Below are 20,066 nucleotides of genomic sequence, written 5' to 3' on the forward strand. Positions count from 1 at the left end.
AAAGGTACAACATAATAAATATGAAACATGGTGTCTAATCTATAATGCATACGGAACCAGCCAGACTTATTAATCCAATATCAAAAATGTTCCCTCATAGTTTAATAGTCCACCTAATTAACCTGCCGTACTCGAATAAAACATTGTTCATAAAAATTGGAACTCGTTAAACCCACAATAAAGCCCGGCACTAAAGCCGCCATAAATACCGTATTAATATGGGAAAACAAAATACTAATGTCTGGTTAGTGTAAGTTTTTATAGATGATGTTAAAAAGTTTGCGCGTTTAAAGAAGGGATGGATGTTTGTCACGATTCGTCGTAAAATGTAACGGTTAGTAAAAGTTTTATTTTTTGATAGACAAGGGAGATAAAAACTAGGAAGCCAATGCAAATGTATATTGTGATATCTAAACGATGTAATTTTGTTATCTTTCGTATTCGCTCGTACGGGTGAATGGTCATAAAATGACACAATTTTGATATCAAAAGTCGAATTGGCCTTTAGATTAGCTAAATATATTTTTAAATACGAAGACTAACAACGTTAATGTTGATATTTTGCACCACAGGCACTTATCAAAATTACGTTTAGTGTTGGAAAACCTAAATTAACATATCAGCTTGATGAAACTAATGAATTCGTAAGGCACAGAGTAAAAATAACTAAGAAATTCAAATTTCAATCCTACTAATGTGAATAAATTATCGAATGCCACAGAGTAAAAACAACTGAGCTGTGTATTCCAAAAATCTACCGAAGGTAAGTGGCGACGTAAGGAAATTATTTAGTGTGTCGTGTGTGTGGTCCAATTAAAATCTTTGGTAATTTATTTGTCGTCAACGTATATACCCAGTCCTTGGGCGAGATCAACCAATCAGAGCGCGAGTTGCATTACTTAGAGTCATAAAGTTCAGTGGGCAAATGATTTATCAGTCGTTTAAAAAGTGTTTTAGCATTTTGTGTTCTGGTATTTTAATTACGGACTTTTTATGGTTAAATAATCAATTTATACGGACTTGGGAATTTTAAAAGGACCTTAAGAGACTCATATGTCATATTTGCATACTTTGATAAGAAACTTCCTAAAAACTTTCTAGTCGACCAAACCTAAACCGAAGATTTACAACCGTCGTAATTACACGCGAAAATTCCAAAATTAACTCCGAAAAAAACAAATTGTAATTACCAACAAAAACTCATAGACATAAATCATGGTAACAAAAGATCGCGGCTCGCTAATTGGGCGTCACCGTAAACCGCCGCCATCTTGGACTACAAAAGTCAATTCTCTCGACAAAGAGTAGAAAAAAGTAACGGGCGGAAACACAATCTCTTACCGCGAAAGAACATAAAAATCGTTTGGCTATTAGATTCCGCGGCAATAGAGTACGACAGTTTTATTTTGAAAGCGGCACACATGCACAGTTTACGTACGTAAATTAATACAGTACCTTGACTACATAAGTACATACTTTTGAAAGTTGATTATTTTTAGAGAATGACTTATACGATGGACAGATCAAATTATTTCGACAATATCTCATAACAATGACGATTCATGTAAATATTGTCTCTAATTGCTGTCGTTACTTCCAACAAAGGAACTCACATCCAAAAAATTGCCATTCTTAAGTGACAACTGTTGTGTTAAGTAAATAGATGCGTGGGTGTATATTCTAGGAAAAATTCAGCTACTTTAAAACAGACGCGTTTGAAGAGCGTGGTGAAGAATAGCTCACCAGATAGGAGAGAATAGATAGTGACGGGCTAAGGCATTAATGCCAACAACACTCAAGGATGAAGAACAATAAACCTGTAAAAATAATCCGATCAAGCCTCATTTATTGTATAGTAGCAAATTTTATGGATATGCTCCATATTTTCACTTTTTATCCCCTATGCAAATTTTCTGCCCTCCGGCCGGAAAGCGTCAACTTTTGGCCCGCTGCGCTAAAAAAAGTAGTATACACATCTCAGCCAGCCTCAGATTCACATGTTTAAATGTGGTATGTGACGTTTTTTACTATGAACCTGATGGTCCCGAGTTCGAATCACATGATGTGTGATGAACATAGATAGTGATGCTGAGTCATGAGTTTTCTATGTATATAAGTATGTATGTTGTGCTTACCGTGTCTTCTTGAGCTTACCGTGGGACTTCGTCAATTTGAGTAAGAATGCCTCTGTAATATTTATTTATTTATTTTACTGTACTACCCTAGGTGTGTAATGTAATATAGAACATATAACGTCTTGCCACCCACGCTCGTCTAAAGTTAGAGTACTGTTAATGTTTTCGCTATGGCTGCGCGGGCGCTGGTCGCAGGTATAAACAAATGTGCTAAGTAAAAAATATTATTATGGCATAATGCGCCATAAAACACGGCGCGGTCGGCGCCCGCGGCTCTCAAACTGCGTAGCGCGTAGCGCGTAGACGCGGCGTAGCGGGCGTGTTTGCTACGAACAGTGACAGCTGGTTCTTTTTTTAAACAAAATTAGTTTTTGTTTGTAGGAGAATATCGTATCTAATAAATTAATATCCCTACTCACAAATGAAATAAAAAAAAATATAGTAAGATATATAGTTTACTTGATTCTGAAGGCATATCTTATTTAACAAAAGTAATAATCTTGATATTACATAATTCTGTGAGTTATTGTCTGAAGCTTGTTGTTGAAAACTAAATTTAAACACAGACAGCGTCCTATCCTAACTATGTTATATGTTGTCTTACATATATGCATATAATTTTTTTTTCTGAGCACTATATTCTGAAACCAAATACAAAAAGCAAGAAAAGTAAAAAAGTTTGAGAACCACTGAAAGATGGTACTTTAACATAAACAATGTTAGTGATTTCTATTAAAATCATTCGGCATTTCGATTTACGAATTATATTAGAATAACGTCTGGGAACGGGTATCTGCGCAATGCGCAATAAATAACCTAAACGGACAGGCGCATGCGCAACTCAAACACAACTTTATGTTCTTGAAGTTAGAATTTATTTTCTAATGTTCAGTATTATTCTATTTGGTAACTATCGGTAATAAAAATTGTTAGAATTTGGTAAGCGGTATGCATCATCGAAGTATGTCTCATACAATCTAGTTTATTATTGTTTATTTATTTAAAGTATATGTAAGTAGGTGTGGTACGGTTTCCGCTATCTACGTACTTTTTTGGTGTCACTCGTGATTCTTGTGTGGAGACTGGTTTCCTTTGTGTAAGAGTTAATTTTATGATAACACTTCGCCTTCGTTGTCAAGTTTTACAAGGAAAACGTATCTTCTTCTTCTTCTTCCTCGCGTTGTCCCGGCATTTTGCCACGGCTCATGGGAACCTGGGGTCCGCTTGACAACTAATCCCAAGATTTGGCGTAGGCACTAATTTTTACGAAAGCGACTGCCATCTGACCTTCCAACCCAGAGGGTAAACTAGGCCTTCAAGGGTAAACAAGGAAAACGTATATTGTACATTATTAGACGGCTCATACGGTTGTTAGCTACCATACTAACAGTGACTAAGTTTTTGGCAAAATTTTCATAATTGGTACAAGCTTTTATCGCTGACTGTACTTTTCTTTCCACAAGTAACTAATACTCATCGAGACAATTCTAAAAACCCCAAACACAATTAGGGTACGTTGTTTTATCACAGAGTTCCTATGGCCACCTCCTGTCTCCATCATCAGATCATCTCGATGGTGCCATAATATTGCATTGTCACCCAACTTACTATTTTCAGCTTCATCGGAAACCGGGAAGTGGGTCAAATTTAACTTGCAAGATTTGATTACAAACACGGTCAGGTGAAAGTAAATAAAAGCTTGTAAAAATATATCTATATAATGTTATACAAAGGCAACATAACACTCTGCATTACAACGATGAAGAACGTGACCTAATCCTTTGTAAAGGAGAAAAAAATGGAAGTAGCACATATAATTTAAATGTAGTGACACATATATTTTCATGCATTTTAAACACGCAGATGCCTGAAAAATCCCTGACGTGAAATTTTAAGTTACATAATAAAATACATGCAAGACACTACAGGTACAGCATATGCTAAAGTGCAATGTATAAGCGAAGATAGTGTTGAGACAAAAGGGTATAAACCTATGATACTTATTTAAATCTAAAACCGATAAGATGAAGTCTTCTTAGTTTTTTAGATTTAAAAGTTATCGATTGTCTATAAGGATTCGATATAACTTGTATTAGTGCATCACTAATTGAGTATTGGTCTTAAGACTGGGTCGACCGTCCAGTGGCGCCCTCATTACGGGAATTGTGTTTTTTAATAAACCAATTAATTTCTGTACCTGTACCTGTAAATCAGTATTTTAATATTGTTGTCCTACTTAAAGTATTCCAATTTTTTTTTTATCTTTTGACGTTACTTTATCTTACTTACTCATAACTTTATCACCTAAACGGAAAATGTTGAACGCCATATGTCGTTTAGTTGATAAAGTAAAAAATAAGCAAAATAAAACTATGTTATAAAGACCAGAAGTTGGACAACAATATCAGTATATAGTTATATTAGAAAACTGGAGCCACTGGACGGTCGATCCAGTCTGAAACAATCAGAAATACGAACCAGTCCCGTTTTATCTCAACACATATAAAAAAAAAGGGTGACACAGTGTGTATTGGACGGTATTTAGATATTACAAACGCTTAAAGCAAAGATGGCCGACGGTAATTTCAAGTAAAAGTTCCTATTTTTACCAAAAGTTCAAAAGGGACAAATTTTAAATATACAAGTTTTACTATGCACCTCTATTTTAGGAGAATCAGATAATGAGACTTAGAGTTTACTATCTGATTAAAACTAACTCCTTCATAACTACGCATTTACAAATAAATTTATTGTTATTACCTATGTTAAAAGCCTTGCACTTCTACAAAAAATATTCACTAATCTAAGATTTTTTGACTCCTAAACGCAATTTAATGGTAAATAACATTTCGATCGGGGATCAGATATATTGAATACTGGGTTCATTACAGTAAATGTAAAAAGTTGAAGAATAATCCAGTCCAAAAATACAAGTTTTTCTAGATGGCGTTACAATCCATATCAATGGCCTTGTAAAAACTTAATATGCACTTAAATGATTTTTTAATACGATACCAGGAGAATATGGCATTAATTTCGATGCGTCTTGCTCACGCAATATCATACATTGTGCTCTTACATAACATTTTTTAAATATACATAAACGTTAATGTCATTATTGCAAGCCATCAAGCAATCAAATAGCATTCAGGACCTGATTTTATTTTTACATATATTATAACTCTATGAGCTCACAGCAGCACATTTACTCATGTCGTAGTATCATAAAATCTAAGTGCGTTACATTTTTTGACACAACCTACATTTTACAGGGTTCAAGAGGCCGGCCACCAAGCATTGAGAAAAGTTCGCTCACCCAGCCGACGTTGAGGTTGGGCTGCAGCCGGAAGTTGAGGTCGGGGTCGGAGTGCGCGCCGCTGCGGCCCAGCGAGCCCGACGTGCTGGAGCCCGAGGCCCGCTGGCCGCGCCCGCCGCCCTGCGCACCACGCCGTCGTCAGCGCCGGCATGATCACACATCGACGCTGCCTACGAGGCGCCTAACCTACTGTGAAGCTCAACGTTGGCTACTCTTGCTTATGAGCATATATATTGTTCAAACATGATGCTACACTATGATTGCTTGTATCCTACTGCTACTGTTCATAACTCTTTTGACTGCTTATAAGCTTTACTTGAAGGTTTTGAATGCTGCGCTTTGATTGTTTATCTAACCTACTGCTACGCCTTCTACTGCATATACATAGCTTGCTTTATCATTAACTGCTTAACGTTTTAGCTGGTCTTCATTTTACTATCGTATTATTCTTCAATCGTACAATATCTTGCTAATCTGCCTTCTACTTGAAAATCATTATATCTCTAGCTGCCCCTAACTCAACCTACATAACAAAATAGTTGTTCTATTTTGGCCCTAATTTTAATGTGGCCTTTAAATCTTGCGCACAAATATAAAACCTCCTCAGTTACCCTGCTAGACTTGGACTTTGAAAATTCATTGAGCTGCCACCTTACCAAGATATATAAAGTATACATACTTTGTACAGGGGGTAGTCTGTGAGTGGCGGTTCTAGAGATCATTGAAAAAGAGTCAGGTTCATTTTCAAGCAAGTTCGGGTTAGGGCTGACGGTTCAGGTGTATGTACATAGATGGTAATTATTTTTTGCACAAGAATGTCTAAGGTACTGGTAACATAAGAAATAAATACGATATGGATTTAACTTAGTTTTCAAACTAACAAAAAGATTTACTTTTGTAGTATCTAAAGTTTCAAACAATAGGACCTTTAACAGGCTACAACGAAGGTTCGTCCCGGCGCATCCTGTGGAGCAAGCTATAAGGGGCTCTGATGAGGGCGGCAGAGGTGAGACACAGAATGAGGACAGTACGAGTAAGTGAAGGACGGAAGAACTATGTCAAGAATGCAGATCTAAAGGTGGTTGCTACTAGTGGTTATCGTATGTACACTTCATATAATAGAAGACTGCTAGTATTTCTGTCATAAACTCTAACGTTCTCAACTTTAACAGAAATATTAGCATTTGGTTATATGGAAACTAAGTACTAAACAACACGTCTATGTTTTAAATTTTCGTTTTTTCTGAAATAAGCAAATATGTAGACTTAAAACGCATTCAATATTTCCACATACCCTTATTATATCATATAACAGTACAGCACATGATGGAAACGTCTTTAAAGTCAGCGTGAGCACTGCATATTTGTGAGTGTCTACATTCAGAATATGAAAGCCACATGTCATGGCTCTTGAGCCAACATCCATGCAAAATATGGCGGTGTTTTTATACTCTCACTCAGAGGGTTATTACATCTATCCTTCAACCGAATACTTTCTGATATCCTTCTGCAAAGAGTCCAGAAGGATAGATTTAATAACAACTTCAGTGCAGTGTGGTGTGCCTCATTAATTATTACAAAAGAAGTGCCATCATATAAAGTAGTGTTATTTATTTGTGAGTCACCCGTGTGTAGTGCCTAAGATAAGCATCGAGATGTGTGATCATGTAGCGTCTAACAAAGCAACTATATCTATCAGTAGCTAGTCGTATTCTAAACATTCTTTAGCGTTTGCTAATGGTTGTCGTAGTAAAACGTACTTTTACATATTTTTTGCAGTGTGACACCACACGCAAACTTAGATTAGGTTTGAAATAATCCTGATGGTCATTCGTGACTTGTTTCACAAATGTAAATATTTATACGTTTTGCTATCACAAGTAAGAGATATTGCGAAGAAAGTAAACGTTAAGCCAAAAACAGATAAGTTAAGAAAAATATTCAGAAGATAGGATAACATTTACTTCTTCGGTACATATAAAAAACACAACAGGAGAATATCGTTGCAGCCATCTAAATGTTTTGTAGAATAGAAATGCTGTGAAAAACACAATTCACATATTTAAAGTAAAATACCATTTAATGTGGAAAAATATCCAAAGAAGAATCCATTTGGCGAACCTGTAAGTGCATGTTAGAAATAATAATACGTTCGACAAGTTCTTAAAGTTCATTACTGTTGGTATTTCTAGTTAATAAAACTTCTTATTTCTTAGAACTTTTAAATAATCTTCTAGTAGTAAAATATTTATTGGCTAATAGTTTCTAAGATATGGTGTCAAATTTGAAGATTTATAACAGAGCGATATACTTTAAATAGGTTTGAAGATTTTGGTAATAATATATATGTGGGTCATGATTTGCACAAAAAAAAATTAAATCATTTACATAATCCGTTAATGGAATCGTATTTCTAATACGCCTATAATCCTGTGCTCAAATTTGAGCTACAAACATTTTTACATATTGTTCTCGACAAGTTGCGTAAAAGTGACAGGCACATGTATTTATGGGCATGGAGCGCTCGCCCACGCGACATTCATCGGCTCACTTCAAAAACTGTTATAAATTGTGTGATTTAGAACTATATGGTCGGGCATGGTCTATGGACGTGTACAGGTCAAGGAATTTAATTTCAGTACCATTTGGTACCTTGTTAGCGTGACATCAGGATGAGGGGACTTCATCCTTAGCGGCTTTTATATTGATTGTCACTGCGACAAGGTACCAATTGGTACTGAAATTAAATTATTTGACGGCACAGCGTCCAAAACCGACTTTGAATGAGCACAGGTGTAAATGGTATATGAATATATCAAAGTGATACTTGGTTAGCTTTTAGGAAGATTATCTGATGAGACACAACCCTAGAAGATGTAACTTAATAGAAATACTGATGAGGTATATTTCTACCGTCGTGGCAGTAAGGCACCGGAGTTAAACTGAAAACCTTCCTCTCAAACAATCTTAAGAACGTATTGAATGATTGGTGTGGTCAAAAAAATAATTGTTTTTAATTAACATTTCTGCCAAGGTACGACAGTAGGCAAAACACAGTTAAAGGCCAGTGTTATATTTACAAAAATTATGATCATATCTCTCACTAAAAACATCGTAGTCGGAATTAGTAGTAAAGTATACTTTCCGTATACAACGATTCCGAGAATCCTTGCATTTGGCGAAAACAAGATATATCTATGATCTACATATATGTATGGTTTACATTTTAAATAAGTAAGTATACATTACGGCTAGACGACGAATATATTAAGGAGAAACTGCGCCATGACGGAAACGACTCATCACAGCTACAGTCAAACCTGTATTCATAATGTACCGACGTACAGTCGACTCAATAACACTGACTTTACAAATTTATTTTATTATGAAATTCGAGCTTCATCAGCAGACAAATTATGCACGAAAATAATTTGTTAATTTATGTTAACCTTTGATTTAGCAAGCTTTTGCAAAGACAAGACAGGAAGTTACATTTTGTTTTTAAAATAAATATAAAAGGCTTCGTTATACAATTATAACGTGAACTTGTTTATTTAACATTTTGCACAAAATATATCCAACAATGTACAAATGGCGGAATTAATGCCAAATGGCATTCTTTACCAGCCAACCATAGGGCCAAACAGAGACACAATCAGTGCAGAGAAAAAAAAATAGTTTGATTTTGAAAATTAATCAGACCTGCTGGTTAATATTGTACCCTTAATTAGAGTATATAAGAATTGCAATTAAGTATGTAATTAATTATATGGAACGCTTTTAAAGGAATATGCACCGGCCTTAGTTTACCACCAAAGGAAAACCTTTGTCAAAATATACTTCCTAATTTATTAATAAAATTACAAATTTTACGTCAAAAGGGTATTTCATAAAATTAGTTCGATTTGTGTTACAATTAATGAACGAATAAATTAACGAAATGAATTACAGTTAATTAAAATAATATTCATAAATTAAAGTAAAATAAAACAAAATATTATAAAAATATTCAACACCATTCAAATATCCAAAAAATAAAATTAAAAGTAAATCATACGCCGTGTTTTTTTAAGGTCAGTTTTCAAGGGTGCATTCCTAAGCTTAACTCAAGTAACTTTCTCAAAGAAACCAATTATAATTAACTCCATTTTCAATTATTTATTTTGTATCTGATAAGATCCCTACGAGCGTGTACACTTGCCTAAGGGCCTGTTTACATATTGATTAGTGTTTGCATGAGTTCCTACATTTGCTACTAAGCGATCGATATTTTGAATGAAATAACGTTCATTTGGATTTGATGTGGTTTGATTTTATTTGATATTTTACAGTTAGTGCTTTCCTCGCGTTGGTCTGGTGAAAAATGTTGTGATAGAAAATTTCGTTTAACCCTCGTGACTTGAAACCCTCACAACGCTCAAAATACTTTTACTCGCTCGGGTACCAATATTAGCACGACCGGTTAATCAATAACTTTGCTCCGTGTAAAACAAATAACTATTGTATTGTATGTCGCCTAGTCTGATACGCTACCTTTGCTGCTGACTGTACATAAGTACCTACATAATATACACATATAAGTAAATTTCATTATATATTAGAATGTACCTGTCTACGACAGTTTTTTTTATACGAACTCTTAATAGGTTTTAAATAAATGTGACTGTATCCAAATGATAAAGAACGGGCCATGCCCACGTTGGCCGCTATTATCGTTCCATACTCAAAAGATTCATTACACTTATTGGATAGAGCGAATATTACCATTTTCGTGTGTCGTTAGGGATGGAAATGATGCTGGATTTACTTATCGACAATTATAAAATGTTATCCAATATCCCTGCTCTTTCAAACTCATCGATGGGTTAATTTACATTGCGTAGACGCAGAGGTACAAATAAGTATACTTACGGTTTTTCTTTTGTTTTAATTAAAAGCGATAATTGCGTTTTTCTTTACTCTGAGCATATTTGTATGAAAATACTTGATTTATTTGCTAAATAAATACGAGTAAAGTAATTCCTTACTTGCAAAGGCAAGAGGATCTATTACGAACTTTTTTTTGCCATTACACATTTATCACGTCCAATAAATATAATAATTATAATAAATTACACGATACGAATAATACTAAATATTTGTTATTGTATAAATAAAATATTATATAATACGATATTTCACTAAAACATTTTTAAAATGTGCAAAATGTTAGACGTTAAATTAAACCAATAGTAGGTAGTTATAATTCATCTAAGATAATTAAAAGCAATTAATCATTTATCTTTAAAGTTTATTAACTTAAACAAAAGTTACGTTTAATTATGAAGTCAGGTTTGCAAGTTAGATTATAATAAATATTCAAATTCTTTGTTCGACAGTCACGCAAAACTTACTAAAACTGTTTAAATACTGTAATAAAATTCGCAAACATTATACATTTACAAGCTCCTTAAACTACGTCAAAAAGAGAGGTACGGGCACTGTGAATGTCATCTCGCTTTGTGTGGTAGGGCACAGCACAGCGGATGTCATTCCAGATCTAGATCAGAGCCCAACTGGGGAAGTACCTTACAGAAAACCGCAGCCAAACAACACTAGACCCTACTCATAGTGCTGTGTTCCTACTGGTGAATAAGGTTGCCAGAGCTCAACGAGCAACCCGTATATAACTCCTCCGGAATCGCATGTGTACGTAGGTCACGGAGACTGCATACCAACAGGCGGGTCATATGCTTGTTTGCCACCGACGTAGTGTATAAAAAAAGCTATTGACTCGTATAAAATGTCTTAATTAGAACCTAGTTATCAAATTTTCTATTTACATATAGACATCAGAGAATGTGTCTTTTACTTAATATTAACTAACATGCATATGGAAGTAATATAAAGATCGTATCACTGAAGTAATTTATCGACAAATCCCATCACTAGTGGAACCAGTTCGCGTGTTAATTGCGGTACCGAATCGGTATCGGGCAATTTGAATATCGGTTATTTATGGTCGCGACATCGTTGAGTACATCTCTACTTGTGGTAATCCTGCTAATGTATGCGCGCACACTTCAACCGACCTATCTACTGCATTTTACATAACTTCTATATTTATATACGTAAGGTTAATATTAGCTTGGTATTTGTTGAATTTAAGTTGGTTTGGTGTACGTGCGTGGTCACTTGGTCGGTGTAGTGGGGTTTTACCTAATTGCGTAAAGACGAATAATGTTTCGTGTTGGAAACTGGTTGTCTTTGCTGAGATGAAACGGTATTACAATTAGATGTTTTTTGACCTTTATGAGCATAGCTTATTTAATATTTAACGAATAACTAATGTCTTTATTTTTTAAGACTAATTAAAGTGGATATCTTAAATTTATAAGATCTTTTGGTAATTTCTATGTAATAAACAAAGTGAATCGAAAATTACAGAAAAGATCGTGCACCTTTACATGTTTTTTGACAAGGCATGCATGTGTTGCATGTTGTTGATATCTGAGAATTTGACAGTAGAACTGCCGTACAGTAACCAAATTAACCTGATTGTCGGCCCGATTCGAAGAATGATTAAGACACGTTTAAGATCTTGGAAAGATCTTTAAAAGATCGATAGCTAAACGACATGTCAAAATTGACATATCGATTCCGCTGTATGATCTATCTACGATATTTCTAACGTCAAAGTGACATTGGTTGCCCGAATCGAGCTGCTTCTGTCAATTATACGACACACAAACTATATCTAAATGAGAACTTATCTAAACCAGAACTTATCGTTATCGTATCTCGTTCCTCGAATCGAGCCGTGTCTTCGTTTAGGCGTGACTTTTATTTGAATGACAAAGTTCAGAAACCAGATATTTTCATAAATGAGATAAATTAAAAATAAAAAAACCATCGGTTTTGATACATCATTTTACGTATTGAAACTGTGAATAACTATAACTATACTTAGTCAATTCGGCTGATGAGCATCTCGGGCGATCATAGAGCTGGCGCTTTCTTTGCCCAGAGGCTAGGTCTGGCGGTGCAGAGGGGTAACGCCGCCAGCGTTTTTGCGACCATGCCGGAAGGAAGTGATTTGGGGGAGATCTTTTATATTTAGTTTTTAGTTTTAAGTTGTTTTGTGTTAGCATAAGTTCAATTTATTTGATTTTTGTAATAATGTGCTACAATATTAATTTATTTAGAAATAATGAAGTTTTTACTGTACCTATAGGTACTTGCTCTTACTTGAACAAGTTCCAATTTTCTAATGTCAATACAAGTCATAGTAAGTTATAATTTGCAACAAAAGCATATAAATATGTGACTGTGAATTATAGTCTCCAAATGATATGTACATGTCTCGCCTGACTTCATTATGCTAATAAGATGATCTATCTTTAATTTTGTTTCTTATTTAAACTAAGCGGGACATAAATAAACACAAAATGTCTGCGTCCAGGAGGATTTGCACACAACCTCCTTGTCTTCATCGGAGCCAATGTTTCCAACCAATTGCTATCATATTATGACAACGAATCGTTCGTCTGTCTTTTCAACTTTAAATTATGTCTTCGAAAGTTGTACCAGTGCTATTTAATCCATCCTATATCAACAGTCTGACGATTATATGAACTTACCTACATAGTTTTGATATAAATGGTTTTTTTCTCAAAATAAATTGATCTAAGAATAAAGAGCGGTCAAGTGCTCGTAAATTAAGAAAAAGGACAGCGAAAAATATTCTCGATGCATTAGCAGCTTACCGAGTTTGAGAGCACTCTATCCAGAGTTTCGGTGTGGGGTCGGGATAATTTAGTCCGGTTCAACCCCACAAAGACACAAGTTTGCGCGTTTACCGCTAAGAAAACCCCATTTACTGTGGTCCCACAGTTCCAAGGCACAGCCCTTACCATGTCAGGGAGTATTGGGATCCTCGGTGTCGACATCTCCAGTGACGTCCAATTCCGTAGTCATCTGGCAGGGAAGGCTGCGCTGGCATCTAAAAAACTCGGTGTGCTCAATAAAGCAAAGCGATACTTTACTCCAGGGCAAATACTGCTACTTTATAAATCGCAAGTGAGACCCCATATGGAGTATTGCTGTCACCTTTGGGCAGGAGCACCTGGATGCCAGCTTGGGCCCTTCGACTCAGTTCAAAGACGTGCTGTAAGAATCGTCGACGATCCCAAACTCACAAGCGGTATTGAACCTTTAAGTCTAAGGAGAGACTTTGCCTCCTTATGTGTCTTCTACCGCTTGTACAATGGGCTGTGCTCTGAAGAATTGTTTGACATGATGCCCACGGCTACTTTCTATCACCGCACCGCCCGGCGTCGGCAGGGTGTTCATCCTCACACCCTAGAACCTAAATGGTCACGCAAAATGGATTAAGAGGAACTTCCTCCCGCGCACGCTCCGGTTGTGGAATGAGCTACCTGCCGAGGTTTTCCCGAGGGTCTACAGTATGAGGTTCTTCAAAAAAGGAGTGTACAGATTTTTAAAGGGTCGGCAACGCGCATGTAACACCTCTGGAGTTGCAGGCGTCCATAGGCTACGGTGACTGCTTACCATCAGGCGGGCCGTATGCTTGCTTGCCACCGTCGTGGTATAAAAAAAAAAAAAAGAGTCTAAAAAGATATTGCATAATGTTTCGGCATAACTATCATGATAGAAACTTTTTAAGTTGCCCACATGTGCTGCAAACAAGATACATTTTCAAATGTCATTTTGATTTATGTCTGATTTGATTATTGAGAGTAAAGTTTAATAAAATATATAATATAAAAAATACTTTCAGATTATTATATGTATGTATATGTAGGTAACTGAGCAGGAAATGCCGATTCCACATGATGTCCAAAAGTCCGGTAAATGTCTAACATGTGTGAGTGACCTAATCGAAGCATACCAGTTCCATAGGTGATTGTGTCTCCGGCCAGTATGGGTGCACTTAATTTACTTGACATTTATGGTTTCTTCAAGCGCGTCTCACTACCTAAACTGTCGTTCAAAAAGGACCGATATAATATTAGAACATAACAGTACATACGACGTTTTGGAATGGTACGGTGGCGTACAGTTAAGCCGGTTACAATGGTTTCGAGAACGCGCGTCGTAAAATAGATCGCGTTTTGCTGGACCGATAATGTTCCTAGGTCATAAAAGAGAACTAATTAAAGCAAGACATCACTTAAAGTACTTTTTGATTGATGATGAAGATATTAGTACAAATAGTACACTGCCTATAATACTAGTGAATGTGTTTAAGTAGTAAACTGAAGTAAGAAAGAAACGGGTTGAAGTAACTTAACATCTTCAAGACGAGTGAAAAAGAGACACTTTGGAAATTAAGGCGTGTTTTTATTGTTCGTGAGTGTAGAAAATATATGAAAAATAAAAATGCGTGGACATCTCAATTTTTACTATTTTTGGTGTATGCGACAATGCAATATCATAGATGATTACCAAATATTTTTACTATTTAATAGGCCAAGGGTCCCTTATATTTAAATAATATTGATAGTTGTCATAATCTCGTCTCACTAATTATTGTTATTTTAATTAGATACGTTACCTGCTTAATTATTATGTATCAGCGCTTTAATACTGCCAATAAATAAGTGAAATAACCGGTAATGCCCAATATAATAAACTCATTAAAATATGACGTTTTTAGATATAAATCTAAACGACTAGGCATTTTACGACTATAAAATTAAAGAAAAACGGAACCGTTCTCATGCAACTTCGCCTACGCAAACATAGAAACGTTCGTTATTTAAAAGTAAAAAAAGTTTTTTTCGGCCAGTACCTATCGTTCGTAAGTTTTTTATAATTATTTACGCCTGGCACAATGCAACGATCATGACTTTGAAGATAAATGAAATAAACTTTTGTAGAAAAAACGCGACGTCGATTTAAGGACCGGGGCTGCATAAAAACGAAAGTGCATCCATTGTTAGACGAAACAGGACGATTTGGATGCGGCATATGTTACGAACTTCATGAAACTTGTCATTTAATAAAATGACTGATAAAAATAAAGGTTAATTGGGTTTTGATATTGTACTTTGTTATCTAAATCTGGAATAATCGTCGTTATTAACCTACATTAGATATTCAATCTAATCTCATTCGCTCAGGATATCATTGATATTTATTTCTATTAAATGTAATCTGGCAATTCAATTTTCACAGAAACAATAGAATTATAAAACTATAGGTACCCATCCCTCTTTTGTGTGTTTATTATGATATGCTATGCAAACAACCTAACGAAACGTCCGATGGTAAGCAACTACCGTTGCTCAAGGACATCTGCAACACCAGAGATGTTGGTCGTATCAGTCCGGAAATACCACGGGCGACAGTTCATTCCACAGTATAGTTTAGTTATAATACAAGACAAGATCGGCCTATACTCCACTGACAAGCGACTGAAGCGGCTCTTTCTTACCAAATCATATAAATTACTGAACTTAGGGTTTCTGCTCGAGATATCTCGAGGCGAGAAATCTCGAGAAATTTGTCCTTTGTCGAGACAGAAAAAAAAAACTCAATGCCTCGAGAACTCGAGAAATAAATATCTTGTGATAACTATAAATAAAACACGCTTATAACAACGTGATGTGTCTATAGTGTGTTTCTTTAGGTAGTTAAATTAATGTAAACAATTTTTTTTTATACATTTTCAGATATTTAAAACATTTATTACTTAAAAAAACTGCCGTGATCCGTCCCCTATCGTGCTGACTTCAACCGATTTTCATGTTTTCAAACTTTTGAACAAACTTTTTACCTACTGCCCTCAAATGTTAAAGTAATGATATGTCTCGTTTTAGGTCCGGTTCTTCGTTTTTTTAGCATTAGAAAAAGGGTAAACAATCGTAAAATTAGCAACTATTGCGTATGAAAGCAAAATAATGTAAATGATCGTATACGATTTATAATTGTTAGGTACATATTTGCCGTGACTTATTTAAGTATCTAAGGTGTTTTTCATTATAAAGACACGTAAAGATCGCTTATCTTCTTTCTAATGCTAAAATTCTTAAGTACAGTTTGTTGTTTTTACCCTATTTCCTAATGGAAGAGCGGGGTCTCCCGACACAAGTATTGTTATACTTAATGGGAGATTCCAGCCCTTTATGTTATGTGTATTATAAGTTAATCTAAATAAACTATTTTGTATTTGTATTGTATAAAATGCATTCTATTACAAAACTAAGTTACTATATTGATAAATCAAATCATCACGATATATTGCAATTAGCAAAATAGCACTATTTTATCAGCTTCATTGTTACGTAGAGTAAGTATTAATATTACGTAGTGAAACTTCTGTAAGTTTGTCACATCGAGTTAAACTTAATTAATTTGACTTAAGTATTCTTGACATTCTTGTCTTAAAATACATATAATATTATGGTTTGTTTACATTTTGTTAAACACTACTAAAGAAATACACTACTTTTATAGCATATCACATCGCCGGCGCGCACGCCTACACTCATAGTTTATTTTTTAATTCAATTTATTTGATTATTAAATGCATACAAAATTACCATTTGTTTGATTATTGATCTCACCTACGACTCCTATAAGTGTGATTTGTAATAAAGAAAAAAATGTTAATAATATGATGTTTTATGAAAATTTCAAAATTTCTCGAGATACTCGAGAAACTCGAGAAATCCTGGTCGAGAATTCCCGTGCCTCGAGAAATAAAAAAGGTCGAGAAACCAGAAACCCTAACTACTATACCATCAATAGACAACATAAAAAACTAGCATAAACTAACACGGTTTTCATTCATAATTAAAATAAAAGTAAAAATGGAAAATAACCTGCACGTGACCACGGACGTAACGTTACGTTCGAATCGCCAAATAACAAAAGTATATAAGTGTACGCAATTAAGTGCCGTTTTCAGTTGTTTTTATTATAACATATTTCTGAGTAGATATATGTATACAAATTATGTACATACTTTTTAAGAGTAACTTGTAATTTTTATCTTAAATTTACCGTTTCCATATTGCCAGGTCCACGCCTTACCCGATCCTCCGTACCCGAGGAAGATTCGGTAAGGAGATATGATATTATTTTTTGTGCGGGCCGGCGCGGGGGTGGCGACACACACATGTAGATGGAAATTGTCTCTGTGTGCGTGCATGGAATAATTCGGGAACTAACGAGAACATGTATAAAATACTCAGGTTGGCATTACTACAACTCGTATTTAGACCCAAATTATAGGTTATCATGATTATAAATCGACACGTTTTTAAATCCGACGCAAAAAGAGAGGTGTAATATGTTTAACGCCAATGTCTGTCTATATGTGGCATCGTAGCTCTCCAACGGATGGACCGATTTTGATGCGGTTTTGTTACATGAAAGCGAGCTTCCTTGCGGTGGTTTCTAGCTATGTTTGATAAAAATTGATCTATCAGTTTGAAGGGTATCAGCTCTTTTCCAAAATTATATACTTAAGGTATTTTTAACACAAAATGGATTTTTTTGGAATACAGCCTTCTTTAAATGTTTAATTTCATAGTTATTATATGCAGTACTAAGTTAAGAATTCATCAAGTCATATAAGAAACGTATGTTTGTCGAACTGTTCAACTTTACTACGGATTGCTTTTTTGATTTTCACACAAAACGAAATGGACGTTAAATTAATAATTAATTGAGAGACTTGACTTTTATATTACTTCTTTTAAGGGATTTAACATTTGTGTGTGTTGGTCAAAAATCGTAGGTTCAAAGTTCAAACCTCGGTGCAATATAGAGCAAATAATGCAAAAAGATGACTAAAAATTCTCATCATAACACAGACAATAGGTGGTTCCTACTCTAACGAAAGTTGTAAGGTTTTAATAATGCAATTTAGCAAAGTTCACTCCAGCAAATGAATTTTAAAACACATCTCACGTCACGCGCCACCCCGTATACCTGCATCACGTATAACATTCTAACACTTATTCTGCGTTTGTCTAAATGCACACTTGTGCGGCCTTGCATGTGTGCGTGTGAGTCAGGTGGATTTTACCTTTTCCAGTGGTAAAAAAGAGCCTATGTGTCTTGCAACTTTTATACATATATTATCTTTTGTAAGGGTAGTGTCACGGTAACATCGCTATATCGATAATTTATGTGTTGCGAGGGTACGTGAGAAATCGCGGCAGGTTTTAGTGAGGTGGTGAAATGTTTCTTTAGGATACGAACTTTTAACTATTTTTATGTGTCAATCGTTTTGGCAAATAATAGAAACGTTAGGTAGTTTTTGCTAGTACGCTATTGCTCAAGTTTTTATTTTATTTTATTAACTAAAATATATATTCACTTATTACATTCGTAAGTTTTAGAAAAAATATTTTGTACAAAAGTAATTTAACCTCCAGGCAGAAACTTACAAGGAGTTCGGTCTGATAAAATGTTGTGGTGCCACCATAAAGGTTACATTTCTTTAAAAACATCACGCTTATGGTGGCACTAACACTTTGTCATTGAAACTAGGCTCAGAGTCAGTTTAGATGGACTCTACTACAGATGTGCAAGTTGAGGAAGGTCCATAAAAGTTGAAAATATCACGGAAATTTTAGAAAAAATTCACAGGAAATTAAGGAAACTTTAATTTTGGAACGGAAAACTTCGGTCTCCATACAAAAAAATGAGAAATTTCCGAAAGTTTGCAGGGGAATTTCGCAATATTGGAAACTACTCGACGGCTTATCAGTGTCTCTAATTTCACCTACCGGTAACACAAACGTTAAAGTGTCTCATTTGAGGCTTACTGAAGATTTACCTACCGATATTGCAGCGGGTGAGCAATATGGTGGGGGACGCGGGCGGAATGTTAATGCGCCCGATTTATTTGCGCCGGCGCAGGGCTGCGGCTGCAAGTACGACATACAACGTTGTAAATACCTTTACAAGTACAGTACAGGTACTTCACTACAGACGCAATTAAAGATAGTTTATTGTATAACTATGTGATTTACTGTCGTTAATAAAATAAATTGGGTAATGAAAATATTACATGATTTACACGGGTGTTTATTTAGTTACCTGCAATAATTTATGGGGTGAATATATATGTCATACTGATCAACTTTAACTATGGGACAAATACCGAAGATGCGACAAAAAAAATACTCTCCCATAGAAAATGTCAAGGTCAGCCAGCCAAAATATATGAAACAGACAACTTTTTTACATAAATAATAATAAATAAATAAATATTATAGGACATAATTACACAAATTGACTAAGTCCCACATTAAGCTCAATAAGGCTTGTGTTGAGGGTACTTAGACAACGATATTTATTGTATTTAATTTACTCTGTAACTGTGTTTTTCGTGTTTTTATTTCTATGTACAATAAAGTATATACATACATACATACATACATATATATAATATATAAATATTTATAAATACTTAAATACATAGAAAACACCCATGACTCAGGAACAAATATCCATGCTCATCACACAAATACATGCCCTTACCAGGATTTGAACCCGGGACCATCAGCTTCGTAGGCAGGGTCACTACCCACTAGGCCAAACCGGTCGTCAAACATAATATAATACAAATTCATTAATATATTATTATGCATTTT

General features: G+C 35.0%; 1 protein-coding gene across 15 annotated transcripts in view; it reads right to left on the reverse strand.

The window, feature by feature from the left end:
* LOC133518170 (voltage-dependent L-type calcium channel subunit beta-2) overlaps positions 1-20,066 on the reverse strand; it is a 202,063-nt gene that overhangs the window by 150,615 nt on the left and 31,382 nt on the right. For 10 of the 15 annotated variants that reach the window (XM_061851786.1, XM_061851785.1, XM_061851792.1 and 7 more), the window contains exon 3: positions 5,452-5,571. The exons of 4 other annotated variants lie outside the window; for them this stretch is intronic. In XM_061851786.1, the coding sequence (XP_061707770.1) occupies positions 5,452-5,571 (120 nt within the window). Of the gene's footprint in view, positions 1-5,451; positions 5,572-7,527; positions 7,546-20,066 lie in introns of those variants that run through there. One more of the 15 variants, XM_061851794.1, reaches the window with a different exon arrangement.

The sequence above is a fragment of the Cydia pomonella genome, chromosome 5 (genome assembly GCF_033807575.1).
Source record: "Cydia pomonella isolate Wapato2018A chromosome 5, ilCydPomo1, whole genome shotgun sequence".
Lineage (NCBI taxonomy): Eukaryota > Metazoa > Arthropoda > Insecta > Lepidoptera > Tortricidae > Cydia > Cydia pomonella.